At 57.7% G+C, this 25,968-nt stretch overlaps 1 protein-coding gene across 1 annotated transcript in view; it reads left to right on the top strand.

Annotated features, from left to right (window-relative positions):
- The window catches only part of EFNA2 (ephrin A2), a 39,204-nt gene extending 31,852 nt beyond the window's left edge, over positions 1-7,352 (top strand). Inside the window, exons 2-4 of the mRNA XM_041416525.1 lie at positions 2,582-2,871; positions 5,766-5,831; positions 6,980-7,352. Coding sequence (XP_041272459.1) covers positions 2,582-2,871; positions 5,766-5,831; positions 6,980-7,101 — 478 coding nt within the window. The 3' untranslated portion in view covers positions 7,102-7,352. The remainder of the gene's footprint in view (positions 1-2,581; positions 2,872-5,765; positions 5,832-6,979) is intronic.
- The last annotated feature ends 18,616 nt before the right edge of the window (positions 7,353-25,968 follow it).

Here is a 25,968-nt window from a genome sequence, read left to right as displayed (position 1 = left end):
CAACACCGTTCCTCAGCTTAAATAGCTCTTTTCCATCCATAATATCCCCCCCCCCTCCCCGTATTCCAGTGGGCGCAATCATATCTCTTTTCAAGCTGTTCAGGAAAGAAAAATCTGAATTATTTAACCCTTGGGACACTGGCTGGTCTCGCAGGGTGTAGAGACAAATCTGCTTTGTTCCTGTGCTGGGTCACTGCCCGAATTTGGGAATTTTGGGAGGATGCTGCTGCAGCTCTGAGGGGAAACTGAGGCACTGGCTGTGGTTTGGGGGACCAGGACCAAGGTTTGGGTGTTGGATTTGCTCTCCTAGTTGGGTCTGCCCTGCAGGGGCCGGGGGTCTCCATCTGCAGGTGCCTCTTCTGTTGGAAGGGTTTTTCCCCTCCACAGTGAATATCCAAGAGGTAAAAACTTGAGAAGCCAATGTGTTTCCAGCATGGAGATGCCACCCTGCCCGGCGTGGTGTGGGGACACAGGGGTTGGGAGCTGCCAAAGGGGCTTCACCAGCTCCGAGATTTTAATTCTGGACAATTTATTTTTATTTAAATTCCCTCTGATGGATCCTTGCTCCTGCCATGGAAGGGGCAGGGGTGGCACGGGGCTGGGAAGTTGTTGATTAAACCCAAACCTGATGGAGCCAGGCTCTGCGGGTGACATGTCCCAGTGCCAGAGGGTGGGAGCATGGAGCTCTGGAGCCAGGGTGTCCATGGGGTGTGGGCTGCCAGGCTGGGGGGTGTCCTGGGTACATCCCTGGTGCTGGGATCATCCCCATCCCAAAACATCAGCCTGGCATGCGCTGGGGGAGCCCAGGACCCCATGCAGAGTGGGGAGCACCATGCTGGGGGTCCCCACAGACCCCCTCACCCAAAGGAGGGTGACTCCTCCCCACAGCCCCCCAAAGGAGGGTGACCCCCTCCCCATGGCCCCCCCGCACACATCTGTGTCTGGGCCATTAATCAGCTTTAATCAGCTTTAATTCAGCAATTTGTTACTCCCTCAAAGTGAGTTTTTCCCCAAAAATGTAATAATTATTGTTGCTATAATTCCCCTGATACGTGGGGGCCCCCCCACCTTTGCTTGGGTTTAGTAACCATCATTAAAATAAATAATTTTTTTAAATAAAAGGCAGCGAGAAGAAGGGTTTTTTTGTTGTTTTTTTTTCTTAAATATTTTTTATTGTTCTCCGTGCATTTGAAAATCGTTTCCCAGTAAATTCCAGCCCTTTGTATTAATTTTACATTTTCCAATGTTACCTTGCCAGGGGCAGGGTTGGCACAACTGGCTCGGGAAAGGAGAGGGAAGGAGAGGGAGAAACCCTGCTCCTTAATTAGCGCGTTCCCTGTGTGATCAGAGAGCTTATGAGGCAGGTAATGAGCTGGAGGGGGGCTGCAGGACCACCCCCCCTCCCCACACCACCTCCCTTCTTCCCCCCCTTCCCTTTTGGGGGTCACTCTCTGCCGCCGTCCCGCCACAGGGATGGGGGTGCACTTTTGGGGTGTTCCTGGGTGAGTTGAAGCCATCTCAGCCTCAGGGGGCGTTTGGTAGCCCCAAAATGCTGCTTCGGGAGGTTGAGGGGGTTGTGGTCACAATCCCCAGCCCACCAAGGCTGTGCTGACCCCTCCAGCCACTGGCCAAGCCCTGGAGCTGTGGGGTGACCACTGTCCCTGGTGGTGCTGAGGTTTTGGGGGGCTACCTGATGGGGGGAACCTTAAATTAATAGGAAAAAACCTCACTCAGCGAGGAGGGGAAACCAAGCTGCCAGGGGGGAACGGTGAATTTGGCCTTGAGCTCCACCAGCTGTGGTACTGGGGGGTCTGCAATTTGGGGAGGGGATCACAGGGGTGCCCTGAGGAGCTGGAGGGGGGTTGCTGGCATGTGCCACGGAGTTCTCCAGTGCTGCTAATCCCTTAATCTCTGGGATAGCCGGTGCCAAGAACACCAATGACACCGGGATTGCTGCGCTGAGCTGCGGCGATGCCGGCGCCGCCGGGAATCATCATTTTTGTGTGGTTTCCTGCCAAATGGTGCCGGTTTGTTGGCATGAAACAAAGAGGATCTGGGTTAGTCTGGAGGTTAATGGGGCTGTTGGGGTTGGATCAGGTTTTGGATCACAGGGTGCCCGGAGCAGCTGTGGCTGCCCCATCCCTGGAAGGGTCCAAGCCCAGGATGGATGGGGTTTGGAGCACCCTGGGACAGTGGAAGGTGTCCCTGCCATGGCAGGGGGGGACTGGATGGGCCTTAATGTCCTTCTACCCAAATCATCCTGAGATTCCATGGTCCTGTGTTTGCCTGCCCTTCCTTTCCCACTCATATCTGATAGTCCTGGATCAGCTGGAGGCAGCACTCCATCTCCTGGGAATGGCTCTCCTTGGCTCATTCCTGCAGGACAGGGAGGATTTTCAGTCCCAAAAAGAGCGGCTTGGCAGAGTCCCAGCCCAGGACACCAAGCAGGGCACAGAAACAGAACCCCCACGGGGACTGGATGAGCTTGAAGGTCCCTTCCAACCCAAACCTCTGCGTGATTCCTTGCCGGGAGGGGCGTCTCCAAACGAGTCTGTGACCCCCTGACCCGACACCTCCGCAGGTTCCACCGCGGGGACTACACGGTGGAGGTGAGCATCAACGACTACCTGGACATCTACTGCCCGCACTACGAGGAGCCGCTGCCGGAGCGGATGGAGAGGTACATCCTCTACATGGTCAACTACGAGGGCCACGCGTCCTGCGACCACCGGCAGCGCGGCTTCAAGCGCTGGGAGTGCAACCGCCCCGACTCCCCCAACGGGCCCCTCAAGTTCTCCGAGAAGTTCCAGCTCTTCACCCCCTTCTCGCTGGGCTTCGAGTTCCGACCCGGCCACGAGTACTACTACATCTGTGAGTGGGGGTGGGGATGGGGTGGGGGTGTCCGTGGGGGTGGTCCTGGTGGCTCGGTTTGAGTTGGTGAGGCAAAATGCTGCAGAATTCCCCCCCACCCAAAATCCCCCGTGTCCAGCTCAAGGCAAACGTCCCACAGAAACTGTCACAGCTCTGGGCATGAGAATGGCCAGGAATGTCCAGTGGAAATGGCACTGGGAATGGCCCCAGCCCCAAGCAGTGTTCCCATAATCTCCTGTGTATTCTTGGCGCTCTCAAAAACATTCCCGTGGTGTCACATGTAATTCCTGTGCTCTCCCATGTAATTTCCATCCTCTCACGTATATTTCCTATGTAATTCCTGTAATTTCCTGTATAATTGCTATATATTTCCTATAATTTCCTATGTAATTCCTATGCTCTCCCATCTATTCCCATGCTCTCCTATGTATTTCTGTGCTCTTGTGTAATTCCTGTGCTCTCCCACATACATGTGAGCTCTCCTATGTAATTCCCATGTTCTCACATGGTATTCCTGTGCTCTTCCATGTAATTTCCATCCTCTCATGTATATTTCCTATATATTTCCTATAATTTCCTATGTAATTCCTATGCTCTCCTATGTATTTCTGTGCTCTTGTGTAATTCCTGTGCTCTCCCACATACATGTGAGCTCTCCCATGTAACTGCCATGTTCTTACATGTAATTCTTGTGCTCTCCCATGTAATTCCCATCCTCTCACATATCTTTCCATGCTCTTACATGGAATTCCTGTGCTCTCCCATCTATTCCCATGCTCTCCTATGTATTTCTGTGCTCTTGTGTAATTCCTGTTCTCTCCCACATACATGTGAGCTCTCCCATGTAATTCCCATGTTCTCACATGGAATTCCTGTGCTCTCCTGTATACACCTGAGCTCTCCCATGTAATTCCCATGTTCTCACATGGAATTCCTGTGCTCTCCTGAATCTGGGCTCCCTTTCTCACCCAAACCTGAACTGCCTGGCCTGCTCTGGAGGAAACTCCGGCACTGGCTGCAGGACGAGGGCTCCTGGCAGGGAATTTCCACTTCCAAAACATCCGCAGGGACAGGATGGGGAGAGGAGCCCACAGGAAAAACAATCCAGCAGTGCTGGGAGCAGGTGCCGGGATAAAACCCAAACCCAAAGGAGGCAGCGCGACCCCAACCCCGCCGCCCTCTCCGAGCCGCGGCCACGCTCCTCCGCCTTATCATTCCTCCTCTTTTTCCTAAAGCAGCTGTTTTCAGCCCACTTAATTTGTTCCTTTTATCTATATTAAATTACCATTTCCCCCCTCTCTCTTCCCCCCCGTAAAATGTCACCGGCGCAATAACTGTGGCCACAACTCTCTCTGTCTCTCTTCCCCCTCAACAACCCCCCCCCCCGACTTTTATTTTATTTTATTTTTTTTTATTTTTTAATGTCGTTAGGGAGAGATTACACAGGAGTAAATGGGAAGCTGATCATTGCTAACCCGGTTAGAATTCCCGTCATGCGGAACATTAGAAATTATGCCTCTTTGAGGAACCGTATTTAGCAGACATGAAAGAAAAGAAATTACCTCCTCCTCGAGCCCACGGATTGGAATCCATTAACCCGCCGGCACTGGGACACGCTCGTGCCTCTGGAGCGGGTCAAGGGCACGAGCTGGCCCTGGGGATGGAGCTGGGGTGCAGCAGGATGGGATGGAATTCTGCAGGATGGGATGCTGCTGGATGGGATTCTGTGGGTTGGGATTCTCTGGGATGGGATGCTGTGGGATGGAATCCTGTGGGATGGGATTCTGTGGGTTAGGATGCTGTGGGATGGGGTTCTGTGGATTAGGATGCTGTAGGATGGGATTCTGTGGGTTGGGATGCTGTAGGATGGAATTCTGTGGGTTGGGATGCTGTGGGTTAGGATGCTGTAGGATGGAATTCTGTGGGTTGGGATGCTGTGGGTTAGGATGCTGTAGGATGGAATTCTGTGGGAGGGGATGCTGTAGGATGGGATGCTGTGGGATGGGATTCTGTGGGTTAGGATGCTGTGGGATGGAATTCTATGGGATGAGATGCTGTGGGATGGAATTCTGTGGGATGAGATGCTGTGGGATGGAATTCTGTGGGTTGAGATGCTGTGGGATGGAATTCTGTGGGGTAGGATGCTGTGGGATGGGATTCTGTGGGATGAGATGCTGTGGGATGGAATTCTGTGGGATGAGATGCTGTGGGTTGGAATTCTGTGGGTTAGGATGCTGTGGGATGGGATTCTGTGGGTTAGGATGCTGTAGGATGGGATTCTGTGGGTTAGGATGCTGTGGGATGGGATGCTGTAGGTTCTGTGGGATGGGATGCTGTAGGATGGGATGATGTGAGTTAGGATGCTGTGGGATGGGATGCTGTGGGATGGGATGCCGTAGGATGGGATGATGTGGGATGCCTGTGGTCCCGCTCAGTTCAGCACTTTCTCCATCCCCCCATGGGGTGCAGCGCCAAAAAGGAAAAGAAAATGCGAGGGTAAAAAAGAACCCTCCCCCATGGAAGGTTGGCAGCAGCTCTGGAGGAGCTGGGATGGAGCTGGGATGGAGCTGGGATGGAGCTGGGATGGAGGAGTTGGGGCGCTCATGGTCCTGCTCACCTCAGCACCTTTTCCTTCCCCCCATGGGGTGAAGTGCCAAAATGGAAAAGAATGGGTAAAAAACCCCCTGCTTTAATTAAAAAAAGGAGAAAATTAAATCTCTTTAAATATATATATATAAAATAATCCCATTTTCTCATCCCAAAGGGAAGTATCACCCCGTTAATTACTGATTCCTCCCTCTCTCCCAATGTTTATTGTTTTTATTCAGTGCCTTGACCCTCATTTTGCTGCTGTCCCCACAATCCACCCCCTTTGTCCCCTTTTCCTCCTGCAGCCGCGTCCCCCCCGAACACGGTGGACAGGCCCTGCCTGAAGCTGAAGGTTTATGTTCGGCCAACAAGTAAGTGAGAGGTGTGGGGGGTCCCTGAGGGGGTCCCCAGGTCCTGCCCCGTGGGTTGGGGGCGAGAGGTGGCCTTTGGGTACCACCCCGATGTGACAGGGATGGGGACAGGGCCCCTCAGCTCTGTTGGAGCCATCTCAGCACTGTCCAGACAGAGACACAGGGGAAAAAAAAAAATTAATAACAATAATCATCCCTGCTCAGTGGCTACTTTTCCAACTGGCATAAATCAGGCATTTAAAAAAAACAAATTAATAATTTTCTTCTCCTGTTAACGTGTAATTAGCAAATGGCAGCGGCTCTCCCCGGGGACAGCGGAATGTCACCGGGTAACCGATGGCTCTCGCCTCCCTGCCTTTGGTGGCTTTAAAATAAAACCCAACATAACAGAACCATCTGTAAAAACTCATCATGTTCCATTCAGGATGAGGAGGGGGAAAAAAAAATCTCTCCCGATATTATTTTTTAGTGTTTTAATAATATTGGGATTTTGTTCTGTCTTGCGGAGGGGAAGAGAAGGGAAGGGGGAGAGAGGCTGGGCCTGGGGGATGGTGAGGCACCCCTTGACTGGGTCTGGCCCTGGAATGAGTCTGGAAACTTCATCCTGGCACGAGGGACCCTCTGGAATGGGGGGCACGGGGGGATCGGGTGGGTGGAGCATTGGAGCATCCTCAGGCAGGACCAGACTCTGCCTTTCCTGCATAAAAATCCAAAATCCGGTGACAAACTGGAGCGAGCTGAGCTGGGGATCGGCCACATGGGGTCCCGTGTGCGCAGGACCCCCGGGCAGTGGGCAGGGGGTGACCCTGCCCCCAGTGGGTCCATCCCTGGCTAAACCCCGGGGACAATGTCACCTGCCTGTGGCACTCGGGGACGGGGTACAGCCTCCGTAATCCCGGGAAAAGGGCAGGAACCGGAACACCCTCGGCATTCCCACCCTCACCGCCGCACTCGGATGTCCCCGTGTCACATCCCGGGGGTGGCAGCTGCGCTTTTGGGGAAGCTGGAATTTGGGGAGGGGTCAGCTCTCCGCTCACCGCTGCCGGATCCCAACCCCGGCGTGCCGAGCATCACCGCGCCTCCGGTTCCAGCCCGGATCGCAGCCATCCCGCCGGCTCACCCTCCCTCTGTTCCTTCCTTTTCCACAGACGATTCCCTGTACGAGTCCCCGGAGCCCATTTTCACCAGCAACAACTCCTGCTGCAGCCTCAGGGTGCCGCCGGCGGCGCTGGCGGTGGTGCCGGTCGTCTGGACGCTCCTGCTCTCGTAGCACCGACAGCGACACACCGGGAGCGGCTCCGGGGACGGATCCCGCCCGCCCAGAATCGCCTGGACGGTGCCCAGGGAGGGTCGGAGGATCTTGTCGCCGCCTGAAGTCCCCGCCGTGGCACGGCTGTCCCGCCGGGAGCGGTGCCGGGCTGTCCCGGGGAACGGGGTCCCGAATTTCCATCCCTGCCCTGCAGCTCCGGCTGTCCCGGTGGGGCGTTGCTTTTTACATTTCTAGACCAAATACAGAGTCCTCGTCCGTCTGGGTGTTTTTTTCTTCGATTTTTTTTTTTTTTTTTTGTGTTTTTTTTTGTTTGTTTTTTTTTTTTTTGTCTGTTTTGCTTTTGTTTGGTTTTTTTAAAAGAAAAAATATTTTTATTTTTATTTCTTGAGTTGTTCCCGTCGGGTCCCCCTGGTGCCAGACTGACCCGCACGGGCCGGGCTCGAGTCCCCGCTGAGCCCTCGTTGTCCCCACGGGGGGGAGAGCCACCGGGACCACCGGGACCACCGGACACAGCCATGGTGCCACCGGCTCCGTGGGCACGGACCCCTTCCCAGCCCGGCCACAGGACGTCACGGGGCCGGACCCGCCACCCCCGGCCACCCCCTGCCCCAGGCACGGGGGGCCTGGACGGACACAGCCCCCTCTGAGCACCCGGGGGGGTCACCCCGTCCCCTCCGCTCGTGCCACGGATGTCACCGCCGTCCCCATGGGACACCGGGCCGGCTCCGTGAGCAGCAAACTGGATGCAGCCAAGCAGAGCACTGGGGACAGCTGGCCTGGGGACACTGGGATGGCCGGCGTGGAGAGCACTGGGGATGCGTGGCCAGCACAGGAGCGCCGGGGGTGGCACCGGGAGAGCAGCGAGCGGCCAGCGAGGAGAGCACCGGGCACGCCTGGCACGGGGAGCAGCAGGAACGGCCAGCACCGGGAGCACCGGGTGCCACCGGCGTGGAGAGCACTGGGCACGGCTGGCACTGGGAGCGCTGGGAAGGGCTGGCACTGCAGACGGCCGGCGCTGGGAATGCGGGAATGGCCGGCTGGCACGGGGAGCACCGCCGGGCGCTGGGAGCCGGCAGGCCGGGCTCGCCCAGCCGTGGGCATCGCTCCGAGGGCGTTTGGCCGGGGCAGGAGGAGTGTGTGCCGTGGATTTTCCTCCTCCACCCTGCTCCGTGTCCCCCCGATGCCTTGGGGGTACAGGACCCCCCGTGGGGGGGGGCGGTGACCGCGTGCGGGACCTTCCTGGCACTCCCCCATTGTCCCCCGACATGCCAGGGCTGGGCTTGGGAATTTTTCCCTTTTCCTTTGCATTAATAAGTGAAAACCACCCACCCCCCCCCCACCTCAAACCCCCAATCCGAGGTTGGCCGTGACCCCAGGGGTGGCAGATCCCCAGGGAGGGGTCACCCCGCAGCCCCGGGGTCTGACCCCTCCTCGCCTTAAATCTGGGGCTGTCCCACCTTGGGGAGGTCCTGTGCCATCCCGCAGAAGCCAGGGGTGGTCGGTGGTCCCGGGGGATGCCAGAGATGGGCTCAGACCTGGCTGGAGACCCCCCATTCCGAGTGGATCCCGGCCCTTCCTGCAGTGGGGGTCGGGGGGGCTCCATCCCTGTACATACAGCGCTATACTGTGAGCGGTTTTTTTTATGTATTGTTGAGAATGGATTTTATGGAAGGGTTTATCTTATTTTTATTTTATTTTTATTTTTTAGACTAGGAAGCTGGAATCTTGCAATAAGCTCATCCTGACCATCCAAAAAAAAACCAAAAAAAGCAAAAAAACAAAAAAACAAAAAAAAGAAGAAAAAAAAATTTACAAAAAAAGGAGAAAATTACAAAAAAAAACACCCCCACATAATTAAAAGAAAAAAAGTTGCATTCCCTGCCGTCCCTGTCCCTGTCCCGTGTGTCCAGACCAGGTCGTGGTTCCCGAAGGTGACAGAAGCATTGTGTTTATGGGGGGGGGATGCGGGGGGCACCTGCCAGGCTTTGACACAGAGCCAGCAGCACCCGCTTGGCCTTCGGTCTGTGTTTTATATATATATAGATTATATATATAAATATCTATATTGTGTACAGCGACTGTGGGAGAGTGGAAGGACGGAGGCGGCAGCGGGGCCGGCGGTGGGGCAGGGCTGGGGGTCCCCTGGAGCAGCCCCCCGTGCCCAGGCCGGTGGTGAGGGAGGGCTGGGGGTCCCCTGGAGCAGCCCCCCGTGCCCTCGGCGCTGTCCCCCCGTGCTGGTCCCCGTCGCGCCTCGCTCCGTCCTTCGACATTTTCCGCTTTCGTCCTCGACGTCGTGCTGATGGTAACCGGATCTCTCACCCCCACCCCCCCCATTTGGATTCTGTATTTTTTTATAATAAAATACAAATAAATGTCGTGTGAGGCCCTTGCTTTGAGGAATCACTTTTCCCTCTCCGTGCGGCTCCGTGTCCCCTCTGGGGGGTGTCCGGGGTTGTGTCCCCAGAGGGCTCCAGGGGTCCATCCTTGCTCCCTGTGCAGCCCCTTTCCCTTGGTACACCAGGGCTCTGCAGCCAGACCTCTCTGCTGGGTGGTGTGTTAATTACAGGAAGGACTTAATTAGCCTGTTAATTAATAATAATGGATATTAAATTAATTAATGTGCAATTGTTGATAGTACTTAATTATAGGAGGCGAGGCTGCCTGGCGGGTGGGCGCTCGGGGCTGGCAGCTCCCACAGCCCCGGCTCCTCACCTGCTGCTGCCTCAGTTTCCCCAGGAATGCGACACCAACAGGTGACATCGTGGCAGGCCACCAAAGCCAGGACAAGCTTCTCTGATGTGGCATCACGAGCATCCTCTGCCTCTGCTCTTTCTTTTCTTAAATCCCAAACTTTTTTGGAGCAGCCCGTGCTCCTTCCTGGCATTTTATGCCTATTCCAGCATAATTAGCAGCAATAGGAACAACCCGCTGGTAATTAATTGAGGCTCCCACAGCTGATCCGAGCTCTGAAGTTTTGCCACCAGAGGGTGAAAGACTAATTTTGCTTTTTAATAAGGACCATATGTGTGCCAGGAGCGAGAGCGATGCCACCCACCACCGGGGACGTGGGTGCCACCTCCAGCTCCGCCGTCACCCGCCGTCAGAGGGAACCACCAGCAAAAGAGCCTGCCAGGGATTGACCAAAAAATGAGTTTTTAGACCCGCTCAGGAGGTTTTCTGAGACCCAGCTCATGATTTTTTTAAGGCTAGGAGTTGGAAATAGGGAGGTAAAAATAGCGAACGGGCAGGCGCGAGGCTGAGACGGATCGTCGTTAGTAATTAATTAATGGAGTCGTGGGGCTTTAGGGCCTGAATGGGATCATTTAGAGCCCGTCTCTTCTGCAGAGGCATCGAGGTTTGATGTGAGGAGTGGTGGTGATGGAGAGCTGGGCCTGGATGCTCCGTGTGCTGGATCCTGTTGGGCTGCGGGATCCCCATGGCAGCAAAATCAGAGCAGGAGTGGAGCTGGGTCATTCCAGCTGATAACTGGGGCTGGTTCCATGGGGCTGCTGCCCTGCTCCCCACCTGCTCCACAGCAAAGGCTCCAGGACCCCCGGGGATCTCCAGGACCCCCGGGGATCCCGAGCCCCCGTGGTGATCCCGGAGCGCACCGTCCTGAGGTCTCCGCTCCTGCTGCTCCTTTCAGCATTTCAGCATTAATTAGTTTTTTTTTTCATTTAATCCCCTGGAGGCAGTGGGTGCTCCGTGTTCTCCTGGCCTGTGGAATATCCCACCTGGTGCAGCATTCCAGCTGTGGAGAGCACGGGGGTGCAGCTCCCCCAGTCCTGGTGTGGTGGTCCAGGTTTGCACCGTGAGGAGGCTCAGGATGGTCCCCAGCTCCCTCCCTCCCCTGGTCCTCACTCCAGGAATGTTCAGCCAGGCAAGGATGTTCACCCATCCCTGCCGGGCTTTCCAGAGGCATTTTCCCACTTTGTGCCACCAGGTGCCTGTTCCAGCAGGAATGCCACTGTGGCTCAGGGCAACCATGGCCACTGTGTGCCACGGGAGGGTTCACCAGGAGGCCAAACCCTCCCCAGGGCTGCTCAAGGCAGAGCAAGGAGTTGGGAACATCCTGAGGTGAAAATAAATTTTTCTCCAACATCCAGCTTCAGTTTGCTCCATTGGAATGAATTCCCCGTGGCCAGGCTGTCCCTGTGCCCCCCTGGGTCCCCCATGGCGTTTGCAGGAGCTGGTGGGTGCTGCAGGGCTCAGGATCCTGGATGGAAGTGGCACAGTGGCCACCGAGGATGGCACAGTGGCCACTGAGATTGTCACAGTAGCCACCAGCCCCCTCTGAGCGTTGCAGCAGGGCTGGGGGGGCTCATCCCCACTTCCCCCTGTCTTGTCCCACTCAGGGGACCACGACACCACCGTGTGCTCACCGTGTGTTCACCGGCACCTCCTGGGCTCCGTCACGTCCCTCCAGCAGCTCCGCCGGCGGCTCCTGCCCCGGATCCAACCCGCAGGGGATGCGGGATGTCCCTGCTGCCCCCGGGATGCGGGATGTCCCTCCTGGCCCCGTGTCCTCCCCGGCTGTCCCCGCCGCCCCCTCCCCGCCTGGCCGGCCATCGCTCTCCTCCCATCCTTATCTCCTGATAGGTACAAGCCGTACAAGCAGGAACGCTCCTGTAACAAGCTGCCAGCTGCGGAGCACCTGGAGAATCCCAGAGCGGGGGATGATTTATGGAAACAGCGCGGGAGAGGAGGGCGGGGAGGCGAGGAGACAGCAGCGGTTCCCAGCCGGCACCGCCGCTCCCTCCGGCGGGTCGGGATCGGGATCGGGATCCGGATGGGGCGGGGGGCTGCTGGGGGAGGCAGGTGACAGACCCCCGGCCCTTTGTGGCCATCGATTTGCAGGAGCCGGCCCAGCCGGGTGTGTAATTGTGCTCAGCCCTGGCCGCTCCCTCCGCGGGGCAGGAAATGGAACTTTTCAGGCCGCTGGAGATTTGGTTTTCTTCAGCTGTTAATTCCCCCCCAGGCCGGGGAGAGGAGGGGGCGCGGGGAGAGGAGGGAGCGTGGTGGAGGGGTAGGAGGAGGCTGCTGCAGCCCCCCGTCCGTGGAGGATTCCTGGGAATCATTGATTCAGCAAATCCCAGAATGGTTTGTGTGGGAAGGGGAATTAAAGCCCATCTCGTTCCACCTCTGCCATGGCAGGGACATCTTCCACTGTCCCAGGTTGCTCCAAGCTCCGTCCAGCCTGGCCTTGGACACTTCCAGGGATGATGCAGCCACAGCTTCTCTGGGAAATCCATCCCAGGGCCTCGCCACCTTCACGGGGGAGGATTTCTTCCCGCTATCCCACGGATGCGATGGGTGAGGGCACCTCGGGAGGTCACTGCGCCTCACCCACCCTCAGGCCACCTTCCCTGTGCCTTTGCCCCGGTTCCGAGCCCGGTTTGGCCGGCGGCAGACACGGACCCGGCGCTGAGCATCCACACCCAGCCCCCGGGCTTTGCAGGGAGCGATTTCTCCCCCAGGCACGGAGAGAGCATCCATTCCCCTCGGAGCTCCTCTCTCGCAAGGTAACCGGCATTATATCCGGACCAATTGCTCCAGCATGATCCTCCTGAATGTTGCACAGCATGTACACGGCGTCTTATGGAAAATACATGCCCCTGGGTGAGCCTTTTAATAGCGCCGGCTCCTGCCCGGGGGGCGGGGGGGCCGCGCTCTGCCACGGCGCTGCCAAGGAATGATTGAAAAGTTGGGGCTCGCCGTAGGAAACCCCCCGCTGTGGGGAACAACGTGTTTTCATTCCCCTGCCAGGTAACAAATGAAAAGAATTGCGATGAATGCTAATGGAGAAGGGAGAAGGACGCTGCTGCGGGGGCTGCCGGGGCTGGAGGTGGGGATGAGGTGGGCAGGGATGGGGGATCCAGTCCCGGGGGTGCGGGAGGTGCTGGAGAACCCCGGGGTTGCAGGTTGGAGCTGGTGGAAAACATTCCCTGGCAGGGGGCTGGTGGGTGCTGCAGGGAGGATGCTCTGGGGTGTTGGGCCAAAATCACTTCTTGCAACAAAATGCAGCTGAGGGGATGTGTTGATCCCAAAAATTCCCCTTGGCGAGCTCCTATCCTTGCAGAAATCCTGGTTTTGCTGGCTGGAGCTGGTCATGGCATGGCAAACACACCCTGGCGTGGGGCTGGTGGGCACTCTGGGGANGTGATGGGGGGGTCGGGGATGGGGGATCCAGTTCCGGGGGTGCGGGAGGTGCTGGAGAACTTCGGGGTTGCAGGTTGGAGCTGGTGGAAAACATTCCCTGGCAGGGGGCTGGTGGGTGCTGCAGGGAGGATGTTCTGGGGTGCTGGGCCAAAATCACTTCTTCTTGCAACAAAATGCAGCTGAGGGGATGTGTTGGTCCCAAAAATTCCCCTTGGTGAGCTCCTATCCTTGCAGAAATCCTGGTTTTGCCGGCTGGAGCTGGTCATGGCGTGGCAAACACACCCTGGCGTGGGGCTGGTGGGCGCTCCAGGGAGGATGCTCTGATGCTGCACAAAAATCACTTCTTTTTGCAGCAAAACGCAACTGGGGGAACATATAAATCCCAAAAATTCCCAGCTTTCAACCCCAAGGAGCCTGTCCCCGTGTCACAGCCGAGGTGCCATTGAGCTGGTGAAGGGCTGAGCTGTTTGTCACCAGAGCCGGGCTGGGAAGCGGGAGGGTAAACACGGATGAACAGCCTTCACCCGTTCCAGTAAATATTTTATATCCCACACCAAGAAAAGACACTCCTATTTAAATGATTTATCAAGGAAGATCATGTAGAGGTTTCCATAAAATATGTAGGGCTCCTAATCCCGACATCATCAAGCCAAGAGGACCGGAATCATTTATTACCTTCCCAACAGCCGCGCGGCTGCGGGGACACGACTGACAAATAAAAGTGTGTTTACAGCTTTGGGGCTCCTCTGGGGAGAGGTAAATCACAGTGGGGGTGGGAAGGGGAAAGGGAGCAGGGAATTGAGTGGCAATTCTTGTCTGTCAGGGCGCTGTGGGGCTGGGGATGCCGGACACGGCGTCCCGGTGTCCCCCGGTGTCCCCCGGTGTCACGTGCTGGGTGCAGCCGTGCTCGTTCTCCCACTAGATTTCTGGGATGGGCATCGAGTGTAACCCCTCTGGGATGCCCAGATGTGCCCAGATGTTGGCGCACCTCGAGGCTGTGCCGTGCTCTGTGCTGGGATTGGCCATCTGGGCTGGGACAGCAGCAGGTTGGGGATGGCACCTGCAGGGATGTCACACCTTTCCCCGTGGGGCTCTGGCTGAGCCCACATTTCCACTCCACACTTGGGATCCTGGGGGGTGAAACACCAGGCATAAACCCCTCTGGGATGCCCAGATGTGCCCAGATGTCCTGAGGTTGCAGCTGGACGGGGACCAGCCACCTCAGAGAGGATTTCCATGGGCAGATTGGGGCCACAGGGATCCAGGCTCTTCCCCCTCGGAGCTGGTACCCACCCCGTGCTCCCCCTCACCTCCCCTACCACTGCAGCCTTTGGATCCATTCATGGGGATTTTTTCCCCATCCTCTGCCACTCAGTGATCTCATCTCCCCATCCATTAATTGAGGATTTTCCCCCATCTTCCCAATTTTTTGCACCCGTTTACTGAGAATTCCCCCCCCTCCCAATCTTCTGTCACTTCATGATCTCATCAGTGCATCTTTTTGGGTCCATTTATTGAGATTTTCCCCCCATTCCCCAATATTTTAGGTCCATTTATTGAGGATTTTCCCCACTCAATGACCCAATCACTGCATCCTTTTAGGTCAATTTATTAAGGACTTTCCCCCATCTCCTCAACCTTTTGCACCCATTTTTTGAAGATTTCTCCCCATGCACTGCCACTCTGTGATCCCATCTCCTCATCCTTTTGCACCCATTTATTGATAATTATCCCCTTATCCTTTGCCACTTGACGATCCCATCTCCACATCCTTTTTCACCCATTTATCGAGGCTTTGCCCCCCATCTCCCTGTCCTTTTTTACCCATTTATGGGGGATTTTCCCCCATCCTCTGCCACTAAATGATCCCATCTTCCCATCCTTTTTTTACCCATTTCCCCCCATCTCCCAGTCCTTTTTTACCCATTTATGGGAGGTTTTCCCCCCATTCTCTGCCACTCAATGATCCTATCTCCCCATCCTTTTTTACCCATTTACCGAGGCTTTTCCCCCTATCTCCCCATCCTTTTTTACCCATTTACCGAGGCTTTTCCCCCTATCTCCCCATCCTTTTTTACCCATTTATCGAGGTTTCCCCCCCCATCTCCCCAACCTTTTAAGTCCATTTATGGGAGATTTTCCCCCATCCTCTGCCACTCAATGATCCTATCTCCCCATCCTTTTTTACCCATTTATCGAGGCTTTTTCCCCCCATCTCCCCAACCTTTTAGGTCCATTTCTGGGGGATTTCCCCCCATCTCCCCATCCTTTTTCACCCATCGACGGCTCATTATCCCCCCAACCTCTGCCATACCCATCGCCCACCCTCTCCCCGCACCTTTGGGCTCCAGTACCGAATTTTGCCCCGGTTCAGCGGCCCCGCAGGGATGCGAGGCACCCCGAGCCGGGCCGCGGGCGCTGGCAGCGGCGGCGATTTGGCCGATTTGGCATTCAGCGGCGGGAGCGCAGCCGTGGGGCCGGCGCCGCGTTATTAAGGGATTAGCAGGTTGTCTTGGCGCTCAATTGTAGATAAGTGCCGCGGTTTGTATTATCTTTTCACGCTGCACCGCGAAGGATGACAAAGAGACAACATGGGTGTCATGGCCTTCAGCATATCATTAAGGGTAATTTGTCTTGCGGGGAGGGGGAGGCGAAGGGAGAGGGAAGGAGAGGAGGCGAGGGAGGACAGGGAAAGGCAGCCTGGGAGGAGAGAGGGGATTAAAAACTAAGAGAGGAGATTAGGAGTGAAATGGGAACTGTATGGAGAGTCAGCCAGGCGGGGAGAGGCCGTGGCCGGGGAGGGGACGGCCGGGGGGGGCGGGGGGGTCACCCTGGGACCGGCTCCGGTGCCGAGGGGGCTCAAGAAGAAGCGGGGCTGGGACAGACGAGGCAGGACGGGGTGGGGGCTGCACAGACCCCCCCCTTTTCTCCTGCACAGGAGAGCCCCGATCCCTGCCCAGCCTCTGTCATGCACATTAATCTGTAGTAAGCAGGTGGCTGCAGATGGATGCCCCGGATCCCGGGAAGTGGGAAACACCTCAGGGAATCCAGGGAATCCACCCCCCACCATCACTGACTGACCAGCGCCATCAGCCCTGGGGCTTCGGGGGTCTGGGGGCACAGCGCAGGAGGGTCGGGGCATGGTGCCAGCCCCTCGGTGCCACCCTCTCCTCGGTGTAAGCCTGGTGTAACCCCACTCCTCTCAGCCTCCCCTTCCCCCTGTGCCCCACGGCAGCCGCTGCTCCCCCCTCACCGAGCTCCAGAAGGTAAAGAAGTACCGGGAGGAGCAGCAAGGGGAATTCTCGAAGCCCCGGGCCGGGCTCGCTCCATCGGTCAATCAATCAATCCATGAGGAGCACCGGCTCGGGAATCGATCAGTCGGGGAGATGGCTTTCCATGGCAATGGGAATGCGCCTGGAGACAGTCAGACGGAACCGCTCCTGCCACGGTCACTGCCCCCCGAGGCGCTTTGGGGAGGAGAAACCCCGCGGTGGCAGCTCCCGCTCACCCCGTGCCCCCTCCCAAAAAACTCGGGGTGGGCAAATCCCTGAGGGATGCGGCTGGATGCGGAGGGACGCAGCCATTCCAGGGGCGAGGGATACCCGGGCACAGCTCCGATCGCCCGGGTGCCACCGCCCTGTCCCGACCTCTCCCTCCACCGCAGGGACCGGCTCTCCGGGGGCTGGGGACGGGGATCCTCCCGCACCCCCTCCCTCCCTCCCTCCCCTTCTGATAATCCTATTTTTGAACCAGGGGATTAGGATCAATACTTCACTCCTAATGCTGTGGTAATACAGTGTTACACCGCCAGCGCCAGTTCCCTGCTGAAACACTTAAGGTAGTTTAAACCCATTTGTGCCGGGGAGTGCCGTGAATCCACAACGAGCTCCTCGCCCGGCCGAGCCGAGCCGAGCCGGTGCCAGCCTGGGGCTGCCCGCGGCCAGCCCTGGCTGCTCCTGGCGGCCCAGGGAGCCCTGGAGGCTTCTGGACCCCAAAAGGGCCACGCCGGGCAGGGGCTGTGGGCACCGGGACAGCCGCTGTGCCCTTCACACAGCCGGGGTGGGCATCTGCTCATCCCAGGGATGCTGCTGATCCCAGAGTGCCTCGTGCAGGGTTCCCTCGTGGAAGGATCCCTCGTGCAGTGGAGCCCTGGTGGTTCCCCAAATTCTGAGTGTCCCCGAATCTGTGTGCCCCAGGCTCTGCCCTGGGCTCTGTGTTCTCCCAGCTCCGCGTTCTCCCAGCTCTGTGTGTCCCCCGCTCCATGTTCTCCCAGCTCTGTGTTATCCCAGCTCTGTGTGTCCCCAGCTCCGTGTTCTCCCAGCTCTGGGTGTCCCCAGCTCTGTCCCCCAGCAGCCCCTTGCTGCCCCTGGGGCCGAGGGATCCTGCCCATCCTTCGCTCCAAATTGGCCGAGGGGTTTGAGCAGCTCCCGGGGGCTCCAAATTGGCCGAGGGGTTTGAGCAGCTCCCGGGGAACAGAAACCAAAACATTTTCATCCCTAGCTAATTCATAATTAGCTCAGTTTTTATTAGGTGCTAATGGGGAGCGGGGATTTGGGATGCTTGGCACAGCTCGGAAATGCTGATTCACCCAGAGACCTCCCTTTCCTCAGGCCAGAGCCTGCTCGAGGCAGCTCCTGGTCAAAAAATCCCAGCCCAGCAAACTCCAGGAACACCTCGGGAGCTGAGCAGCGGCTCTGGCAAACACCAACCCTGGGATCCAGGGATCCACAGCACAGAGCGGGCTGTGTCCCCTGCACACAACGCTCTGGGGACCCCCTGCCCCCAGCTGGGGAGTCTCTGACCCCACCAGGGAGTCCCTCACAGGGTCCTTCCCTCCTCTCTTTCCCAGGAATGAGATGCTCATGACATCTGGGATAAACCGGTCCCGTCCCTCGCACTGGGGAGGATCCGGATCCAACCCCTCAGCTCTGGGTACTTTTCAATTAAAACCAAAATATTCCCTAATAACCCACAGAGGGTTTTTATTTCCTTCCCTTTTTAATTTTTTTAAAAAGAAACCTATTATGAGGAGCTTAGAGATGGATGTAAAACCGGCGAGGGACGATTTGAGGATTAGGGGTCGGCGTGTCCTGGCACGAGGAGCAAAGGAAGCACAGTCCTGATGGGGCTGGAATCAGGCTGGGAAAGGGTCACCAGCCGGGCCAGGAAGGAGAAAAAAGGGATGCAGGGCTGGGAAGAGGAGCTGGGAAGGGATTGCTGCATCCAGAGGAGCAGGAGGGAAGCTCCAGAAGCAGCAGCGAGATCCCAAAGCAGGAACCCCTGCTCCGCTCCAGCCGCGCTGCCAGCGGCTCCAGCCGCCTCCCGAATCCCGTTTAGCACAAAAGTCATTTTGGTCGGGGACCCCCGGCTGCTGCTCCCTCATTCCCAGGCATCGGGGCCCCCGCGGGATCGCTGCGCGGGGAGAGCAGCGTTTAACCCCCCCGCCAAGGGGAATTGGCTGCTTCGCCGTTTCCCTGACCCCAAAAAGACAATGAAATCCTGCACGAAACCAATAGATTTTAGCCACAGGCCTGCGGAGAGGCGAGAGGAATAAAATACAGATGGAGCCTCGTGCGGCGGGGATGGGAATGGATTCCGAGCAGGAGCCGGGACGTGCCGGGGCTGCCCGGGGTCGGGATGAGGTGACCCCCCCCCAGGTCCATGTGCACCTCACAGCCGCGCTCCGGGTGGCTTTTGGAGCCCAATTCTTCATTTATTGGGAAAAAAATTCCCTAATTTCTGCCCCGGCTGCGGCGCCCAGCCTGAATTTAGGAGCTGTTTTGGTGGTTTTTCACCAGATTCTGAGCAAAACCTTCTGCCGGGTGATGGAGCTGGGATGCGGCGGGATGGGGTGGGGACACCAGGAGCATCCCGGGATGGCTCATTTCATATCCCTGCGGAGCTGGAGCCCTCAGAGGCTGCTCATCCTCCTGCCTTAACGCACCACCTCTATTTATTCTGCTCCTGTAACTGTAAAATTGATTTTCTTGCAACAAGCCGCTCGTCTTTCACCACCCAACGCACCCAAACGCTCCGACATAAGACACTGGCAATTTTTAATTAGTTTCCTTTCTCCCTCCTTCCTCCCTGAGCAGGCATGTGGAACCGGAACAGGGCAGCCCGGAAAGGAGCGGGATCCAAAGGTGACAAAAGCACTTTTTATCCTTGATATGATTATTAATAATACACTCGTTTACCTAACGAGGCGGGAGCGCGGGGGGTGGCGCAGGGAGGTGATTAGTGCTTCCTTCAGCTGCGGGCATGGAGGAGCAGCTTTAACCACTGGAATCTTTAAATATTGGCTTGGAGCAGCTCAGGGGTGCTGGTCCTCTCCCCACAAAGACCCCCCAGCCCCCAGCCCAGCCCTGGCTCTGCTGGTGGCTTTGCTGGCACAATGCGGTGAGTGCTGCCAATGTCCCCTGGGTCAGGGGTGGAATTGGTCAGGACCCCCTTGGAGGTGACCCCCAACACTCCCACGTGGGTGACCGCGGCCCAGGATTAACTGGAAAACCCACAGGGCTCATTACACCTCTCTGATAATGAGCCTGGAGTAATTAAAGCCTCACTGGCTGGGCTGGGGGAGCCACTCTGCTCTGCCAGGCTCCCCCTGCCCCTCCAGCCCCTCAGGGGATGCTGTGAGCCCCCAGTTTGGGGGTCCCACCAGCCTGTGCTGAAGCTGCAGCCAGGGGCCAGCGCCACGTGTCCTCTGTCACCAACACCCTGGCTGGAGGTCACAGCCCCGTGTGACCATCTGGGTGGCAGAAGTGACCGAGCATCCCGCTGTGGGAAGGGTCCCCGGGAGCAGGGAAAGGGCAGAGGGGCTGCACGGAGGGAGCAAAGCCCCTCTGCCCCCAACAGCAGCACAGGGACACGTGTGAGCCCCGAGGAGCCGCCCGGGAAAAGTTACTGGGATGGGGAGTGGGGGGAAAAGGAGAATGAAAGGGAAAAGAAAAAGGAAAAAAAAAAAAAAGAGAAAAAAACGGGAAAAAAGGGCAGGAAAGTCCTGCGGCCTTTTGCCTTGTCAGTTCTCCGTCTGCTGTCACTCAGCCGCCGAATTCTCCTTCAAGTTGTCATAGCGAGGCTGGCGGGGATTATGCCGCGGCTCTGTCCAGAATTGATTCATGTGGAACGCGTGCTTGACGGGCGGAACCGCTGGTGTGAGCGGGAGCCGCTGAGACCCCCGATTTTCCCACCTTCCTCACACAATCTGGTATTGTTTGGCCGCAGCCTTAGTGATCCCTGCGCCGGGGCTGTGACTGACACAGCTTTGAGGCTCTAAGGCGTATTTTGAATTTCTAAAACCTCTCAGGAAGTCCCCGGGGTGCCTTCTGCCATTGTCTTGTTTCTCCTTTCGCCTTTTTCCCTTTCCACCCCGAACCCCTCCTGCATCCCCCACCGCCTCCTCCCCCTTTTTTTTTGCCCCTTCCTCCCCCTAATTCCAACCCCTCAATCCCTGACACAACCCAGGTTTTTTTTTTCCTTTCCCCCCATGTTTACGCTCCAACTCTCTCCGGAGCTGCTCAGCCACTTCGCAAACATGATTTAAAAAAAAAAAAATTAAATAAAACAGAAAAAAACTAAATAAAGCTCTAAAAGTTCCCAAATCCTTGATCCGCCACGGAGAAGAGGAGCTTTACTTGTTTGCTTTTAATCAGCTGACACAGACCCCGGGATGTGTTGAAAAATAATAATAGTAGAAATAAATCTTCCACCGAGTCATAATAGAAATAAATCTTTCACCTAATCTTAATAGAAATAAATCTTTTACCTAATCTTAATAGAAATAAAGCTCTCAGCTAATCTGCGGTGAGCTTGTGTCCATCCCGCTGCCCACATTGCTCCAGCCATCCGTCCTCATCCATCCTCATCCATCCCAAACATCCCCACCCATCCCTGCTGGGGTCACTCAGAGTGACCATCCCGCAGGGTCTGGATGAGGGTTTTCCCTCTGGATGGACTTTTCCCACCCAGGGAGAGCAGATCTCCCGTGCCCCTCCTCGGACCGAGCTGCTCCCGGTGCAGGGTCCGGGCTCTGCCCCGTCCCCGTCACGTCCCCCGACCCCTCCGGGCTCAGCACTTTATAACCATTTCCCATTTCCAGTCTTAATCTTATAAGAATGAATTGAGAATGACCAGTGTAAATACACAGGTGCCACTGGGAGCAGAAACCACTCTTTAATCTCGGATATGAAAACAATTCCCTGCTCCGCGCGCTGGCAATCAGCGAGTGCCATCAGCGCCGCGCTCTCCCCGGGAACACGAGAGCTTATAAATATGAATTAGTGCAGAGAAAATCTACTCTCTTACCTAAAGCTAAATGTTATCTGGGTCCCTTTCCAGCAGTGGCTGACATTTCCAGAGTGCTTTTAGTCACATCTGCGGGAAGACAACTCATTCCTTGCCTTAAAAAAAAAATTTAAAAAAAAATAGAGGGAGAAAGGGAAGAGGGAGGAAGTGGAGGAGGATGCAGGGAGATGCTGGGAAAGAGGGAATGAAAGAGCTGGATGCCTGAGCTTCCTCTGGAAAGAGGAGATGCTGGGCTCTGGGTTGGCTCCTTGGGGTGAGGATGGAGAAGCCAAAGGCCTGAGGAGGTGGCACAAGGTGGCTCTCAGGTGCCATCTGAGAGAGGCCCCGAAGTTTGGGTGCTCCTGGCTGGGGCGCTGAGCAGCCCCGGGGTGGCTCGGGGTGCTCACCACTTGCTGGGGTCCTGTTTGGGATGGGACACAAGGAGTGGTGTCCCCAGCTGTGACAGCATCCGGTGCCACAGGAACGGAGCCTCCCATGGGATCGGTGCCTGCAGCCCTGGCACGGGGCCCCTTGGGTTGTCCTGGCTGAGGGGAGATTGGGAGGGGTCCCACAGGATCCTCGTGTGCCACTTCCCAAAATCCTGGTGATCCACGGCCAGGCAGGGCTGGAGCAGCACTTGCAGGAATGACCCCGGAGCAGGAATCGGTGCTGGGAACATCCCTGGGGACACCTGGAAAATGGGAAGGGTCAGCACCCACAGCCAAGGCCCTGCCAGAGCTGGGGAAACTGAGGCACGGTGTGGGAGCCTGGCTGAGGGGATCTCCTTGGAAAGAGAGGGGATGATGGGGCAGGGGGGCCCTGGGCATCCCCAGCAGCAGGAGCCTGACCCAGGCTCAGGTTTTGGGATGCTCCAGCAGCATCCCGGCCTCCAGCACCTCTCCCACCCCTCTCACCCTCAGCATCTCTCCCTCCTCTTTCACCCCTGGGATCTGCAGGGACCCCAAGAAGAGTTCCCCAAAGAAAAGTCCCCCAAAGCCCCCCGAAGAGCCGGCGACGGGGCAGGAGCCGCAAACCCCCTCCCCGTGCCCGGCTGCCACGCCGCTCTCCCCGCAAACGCGACTGCGAGGGAAGGCTCCAGAGCCCGGCGAGGCTCTAATGGGATGCTTAAGCCGCCTTTTAGGTTTTTAATGAGCGGATCCCGGCAGGAATGCTAAACACGGGCAGGTACAGCCCTGCCTCGCCGGCAGCCGCGCGTGTTCCCGTGTCCTTGTCTGGCTCAAGTGAGCTCTGACCTCATTTGCTTCGCGCCGTTCAATTAACGAGGCGAGCGGCGCTGGGGGGAAGGGGGGATGCCGGGGGGGTCACCCCGTGTATTAATTTCCATTTTATGTTCCAAACAATTGAGCAGCACACGGCGGCAGCCGCTCCCTCCCGGGGCCGTTCTCAGACTCCGCTCTGCCCGAGCTGGGATTTGTCCCAGACCCCCAGCCCGGGGGGTTTGGGGGGGACCGTGGGGACCCCGCTTCAGCCTGGCCATCCCATTTTCCACCCAGGAAGGGCCGTTTGCCGGGTTTGGATAATGTCCCTCCATCTTGTGCTTCATCCAGAACATCGATGGCTGCCAATGAGACAGAAATGATTGGGAAAAGGGCGAGAGAGGGAGAGAAATGTTTCCCGGGATGTTAAAATAGCCACTTCAGGCACCTAAATTTATGCTGCTCAGAAATGGATTTTTAGTCCAGGGTAATGAGAGAACAAAATAATTAATTCCTCTCCCGCAGACAAAAGGCTGGAGGCGCGGATCCAACCCCAGCGTCCCACAAACCCGGCAGGGAACGGGACAATTCCCGCTGCCAGCAGCTGGATCTGCACCTTGGGAATGTGTTCTGGCTGGGGGCAGCTGCTGCAAAGGGCACCCATCACCTCAACAGGGATTTTGGGGTGCTGGGGTGTGCAGGGGTCGGGGGTTGCCCCATTCCCATTTCCTGCTGTCCAGGCTGATCCAGCGCCGTGTCCCATCCTGTGCCCCATCCCGTGCCCACCCATGGGTGTCCGTGGGTGCCAGGGGGGGTTGGACCCCTCGTTAGGAGCCCAGTGATGAGATTTCCAAAGGGAAAGAGCTGCCTCCCCTCTGCCAACACAGCCCCCCACTCTTTGGGGATGAACGGGGGGGATTGTGCTTGTTCGGGATGGAGTGATAAATATTAATTATGCAAAGCAGCCTCTCCAGCCCACCCTTGTCTCCACAACATTCCAGGACAGGGAGAGACGGAGGCAGAGTCAATTTATTCATGGAGCAGGTCACTCCCTGTACGAACATCCCTTTCAAAAGGGAGTTGCAACTGGAGGAGATCAAGCAGGGCTGAGTTTGCCTCCCTCAGATATGATAAAATATTCTAATAAATACTCGGGGAGCCCATGACAAGGAGAATGTTTTGTGCTGGTGGGACCTTCATGGCGGGGCCTTTTGGGGGGTCCCTTCTTTGTGCTGAGGGATTTGGGGGGTCCTGAAGCATCCTCAGGGCCTGTCTACCCCTCAGTCTCACTGGAGGGTCACTGTCCTATGGGATGTTCTCCCTATTTCCAATTCTTCATAGAAAAACATAAAAATCTGCCGTTTCCTTGCCTTGGATGTTCAGGAGGGATTTCCTGCTCCCCTGGCTATGGGGAACACAACACCCCACGGGCTCCCCGACAGCGTGGGTGGCCCCAGGCACAGGGACAACAGCACCCCAACCCTATCCCCACTCCCACTCTGTTCCTGGCCCCGTTCCAGCCTCATTCCTGTCCTTTTCCCAGACAAACTCCAGCCCTATCTTCACTCCCATCCCATCCCTGGCCCCATGCAAACACCACCAACAGTCCCAGTCCAGTCCCATCCCTGGCCCCATCCCATCTCCTTCTCTATCCCGTGTCCATTCTGATTCTGCTCCTGGCCCCAGTCCTAAACCAAGTTTCACCCCAGCCCTATCCCCACTCCCATCCCATCCTCACTCCCATCCCATTCCCAGTCCCAGCCCTGCCCTATCTCATCCCATCTCCATTCCCTGTTCCAGGCCCCACCCCAACCCCAATCCCACCCTAAAGCCACTCATGCCTGGTCCCATCTCACCCCCACCTCTACTGCTCATCCCCCTCCTCCAGCCCAGCCCCACCATTCCCAGTGCCATTCCCACCATTCCCACCATTCCCAGTGTCATTCCCACCATTCCCAGCGCCATTCCAAGCCCATTCCCAGTGCCATTCCCACCATCCCAGAGCCATTCCCACCATTCCAAGCCCATTCCCAGCGCCATTCCAAGCCCATTCCCAGTGCCATCCCCACCGCCATTCCCCCCATCCCCCGCCCATTCCCCCTCCAGGCCCGTAACTCAATCCCTCTCCAATCCCAATCTCAGCCCATCCCCATCCCCTCCCACGCTCCCATCTCCCCCCCGCCCCCCACCCCGTTCCCATCCGGTGGGCGACGGCGTCAGGGAGGCCCCCTCCGGGGGGCCGCCTCCTGCCGGTGCCGGGCGTGGGGTCGGGGGCGCCCGGACTCCCCGAGCACCGCGCGTAGCCCCGGGGGAGCGGGGAGCGGCGGGGGGGTGCAGTGGCGGCGCCGGGCCGGGGGGTGGCACGGCCGAGCCAGGCGGGAGCGCGGCGGAGCCGGTGATGCTGCCGGGGAGGGTCCCGGTGCCCCGCGTCCCCACCTTCCTCTCTCCCTGCAGCGCTGCTCTCCCGCTTCCCGGCGGCCCGGCAGCCTCTCATCCCCGCCTCCCGGTGCTGCCCGGTATCCCCCATCCCTGCATCCTGCCATCCCGCCATCCTGGCAGCTGCATCCGTGCTGCCCGGCGTCCTCCCGTCCCTGCAGCGCTCCATTCCCGAGTCCTCCTCCCATCCCCGTGTCCCTGCGTCCCTCCATCTTCCCATCCCTGCATCCTCGCAGCCCCGTGGAGCCCCCCGAGCAGCTGAGCCGTGACGCCCCGTTTTGGGGAGCAGCGGCCGCGGGCAGGCTCAGCACCGGCCCCGCGGGCTGGGGACTCCCCGTGCCCACCCTCGGGGATGAGGCAGCGCCGGGGGGGACGCGAGCGGCGCCGCAGGTAACGGTACGTGCCGGGCCACGACCCCACCCCAAAATTACCGGGGGCGTGTGGAGGGCCGGGGGGGTTGGGGGAGGCTGCAGGAATAATCGGAGTGCAAAGCAGTCCGTGGGTGCCCGGCCTGCCCACTCTGCAAAGCCGGGGGGGACTCCAGACAAGTGGGAAAGGGGTGGGAAAAGGGGAGGGGGGTGGTGGAAAAAGCCGGGAGGGGGGGAAACATCCCACAGCGGGGGGAATTATCTCGGAAAAAGCATCGTACGTGCCGGGTGGGAAGGGGATTTGTGGTTCCAAGGCGCTCGATAATCCCGAGCGCTGGTTTTTCCCGAGCCATCTGGGCACTCGGGGGTGCGCGGGGGGGATTGGGTGGGGGTGAGGCGGG

The sequence above is a fragment of the Onychostruthus taczanowskii genome, unplaced genomic scaffold (assembly GCF_017590055.1).
Source record: "Onychostruthus taczanowskii isolate IOZ18803 unplaced genomic scaffold, ASM1759005v1 scaffold106, whole genome shotgun sequence".
Lineage (NCBI taxonomy): Eukaryota > Metazoa > Chordata > Aves > Passeriformes > Passeridae > Onychostruthus > Onychostruthus taczanowskii.
The sequence above is the reverse complement of the archived record's forward strand: the minus strand, read 5'-3'. Positions and strand labels throughout refer to the sequence as shown.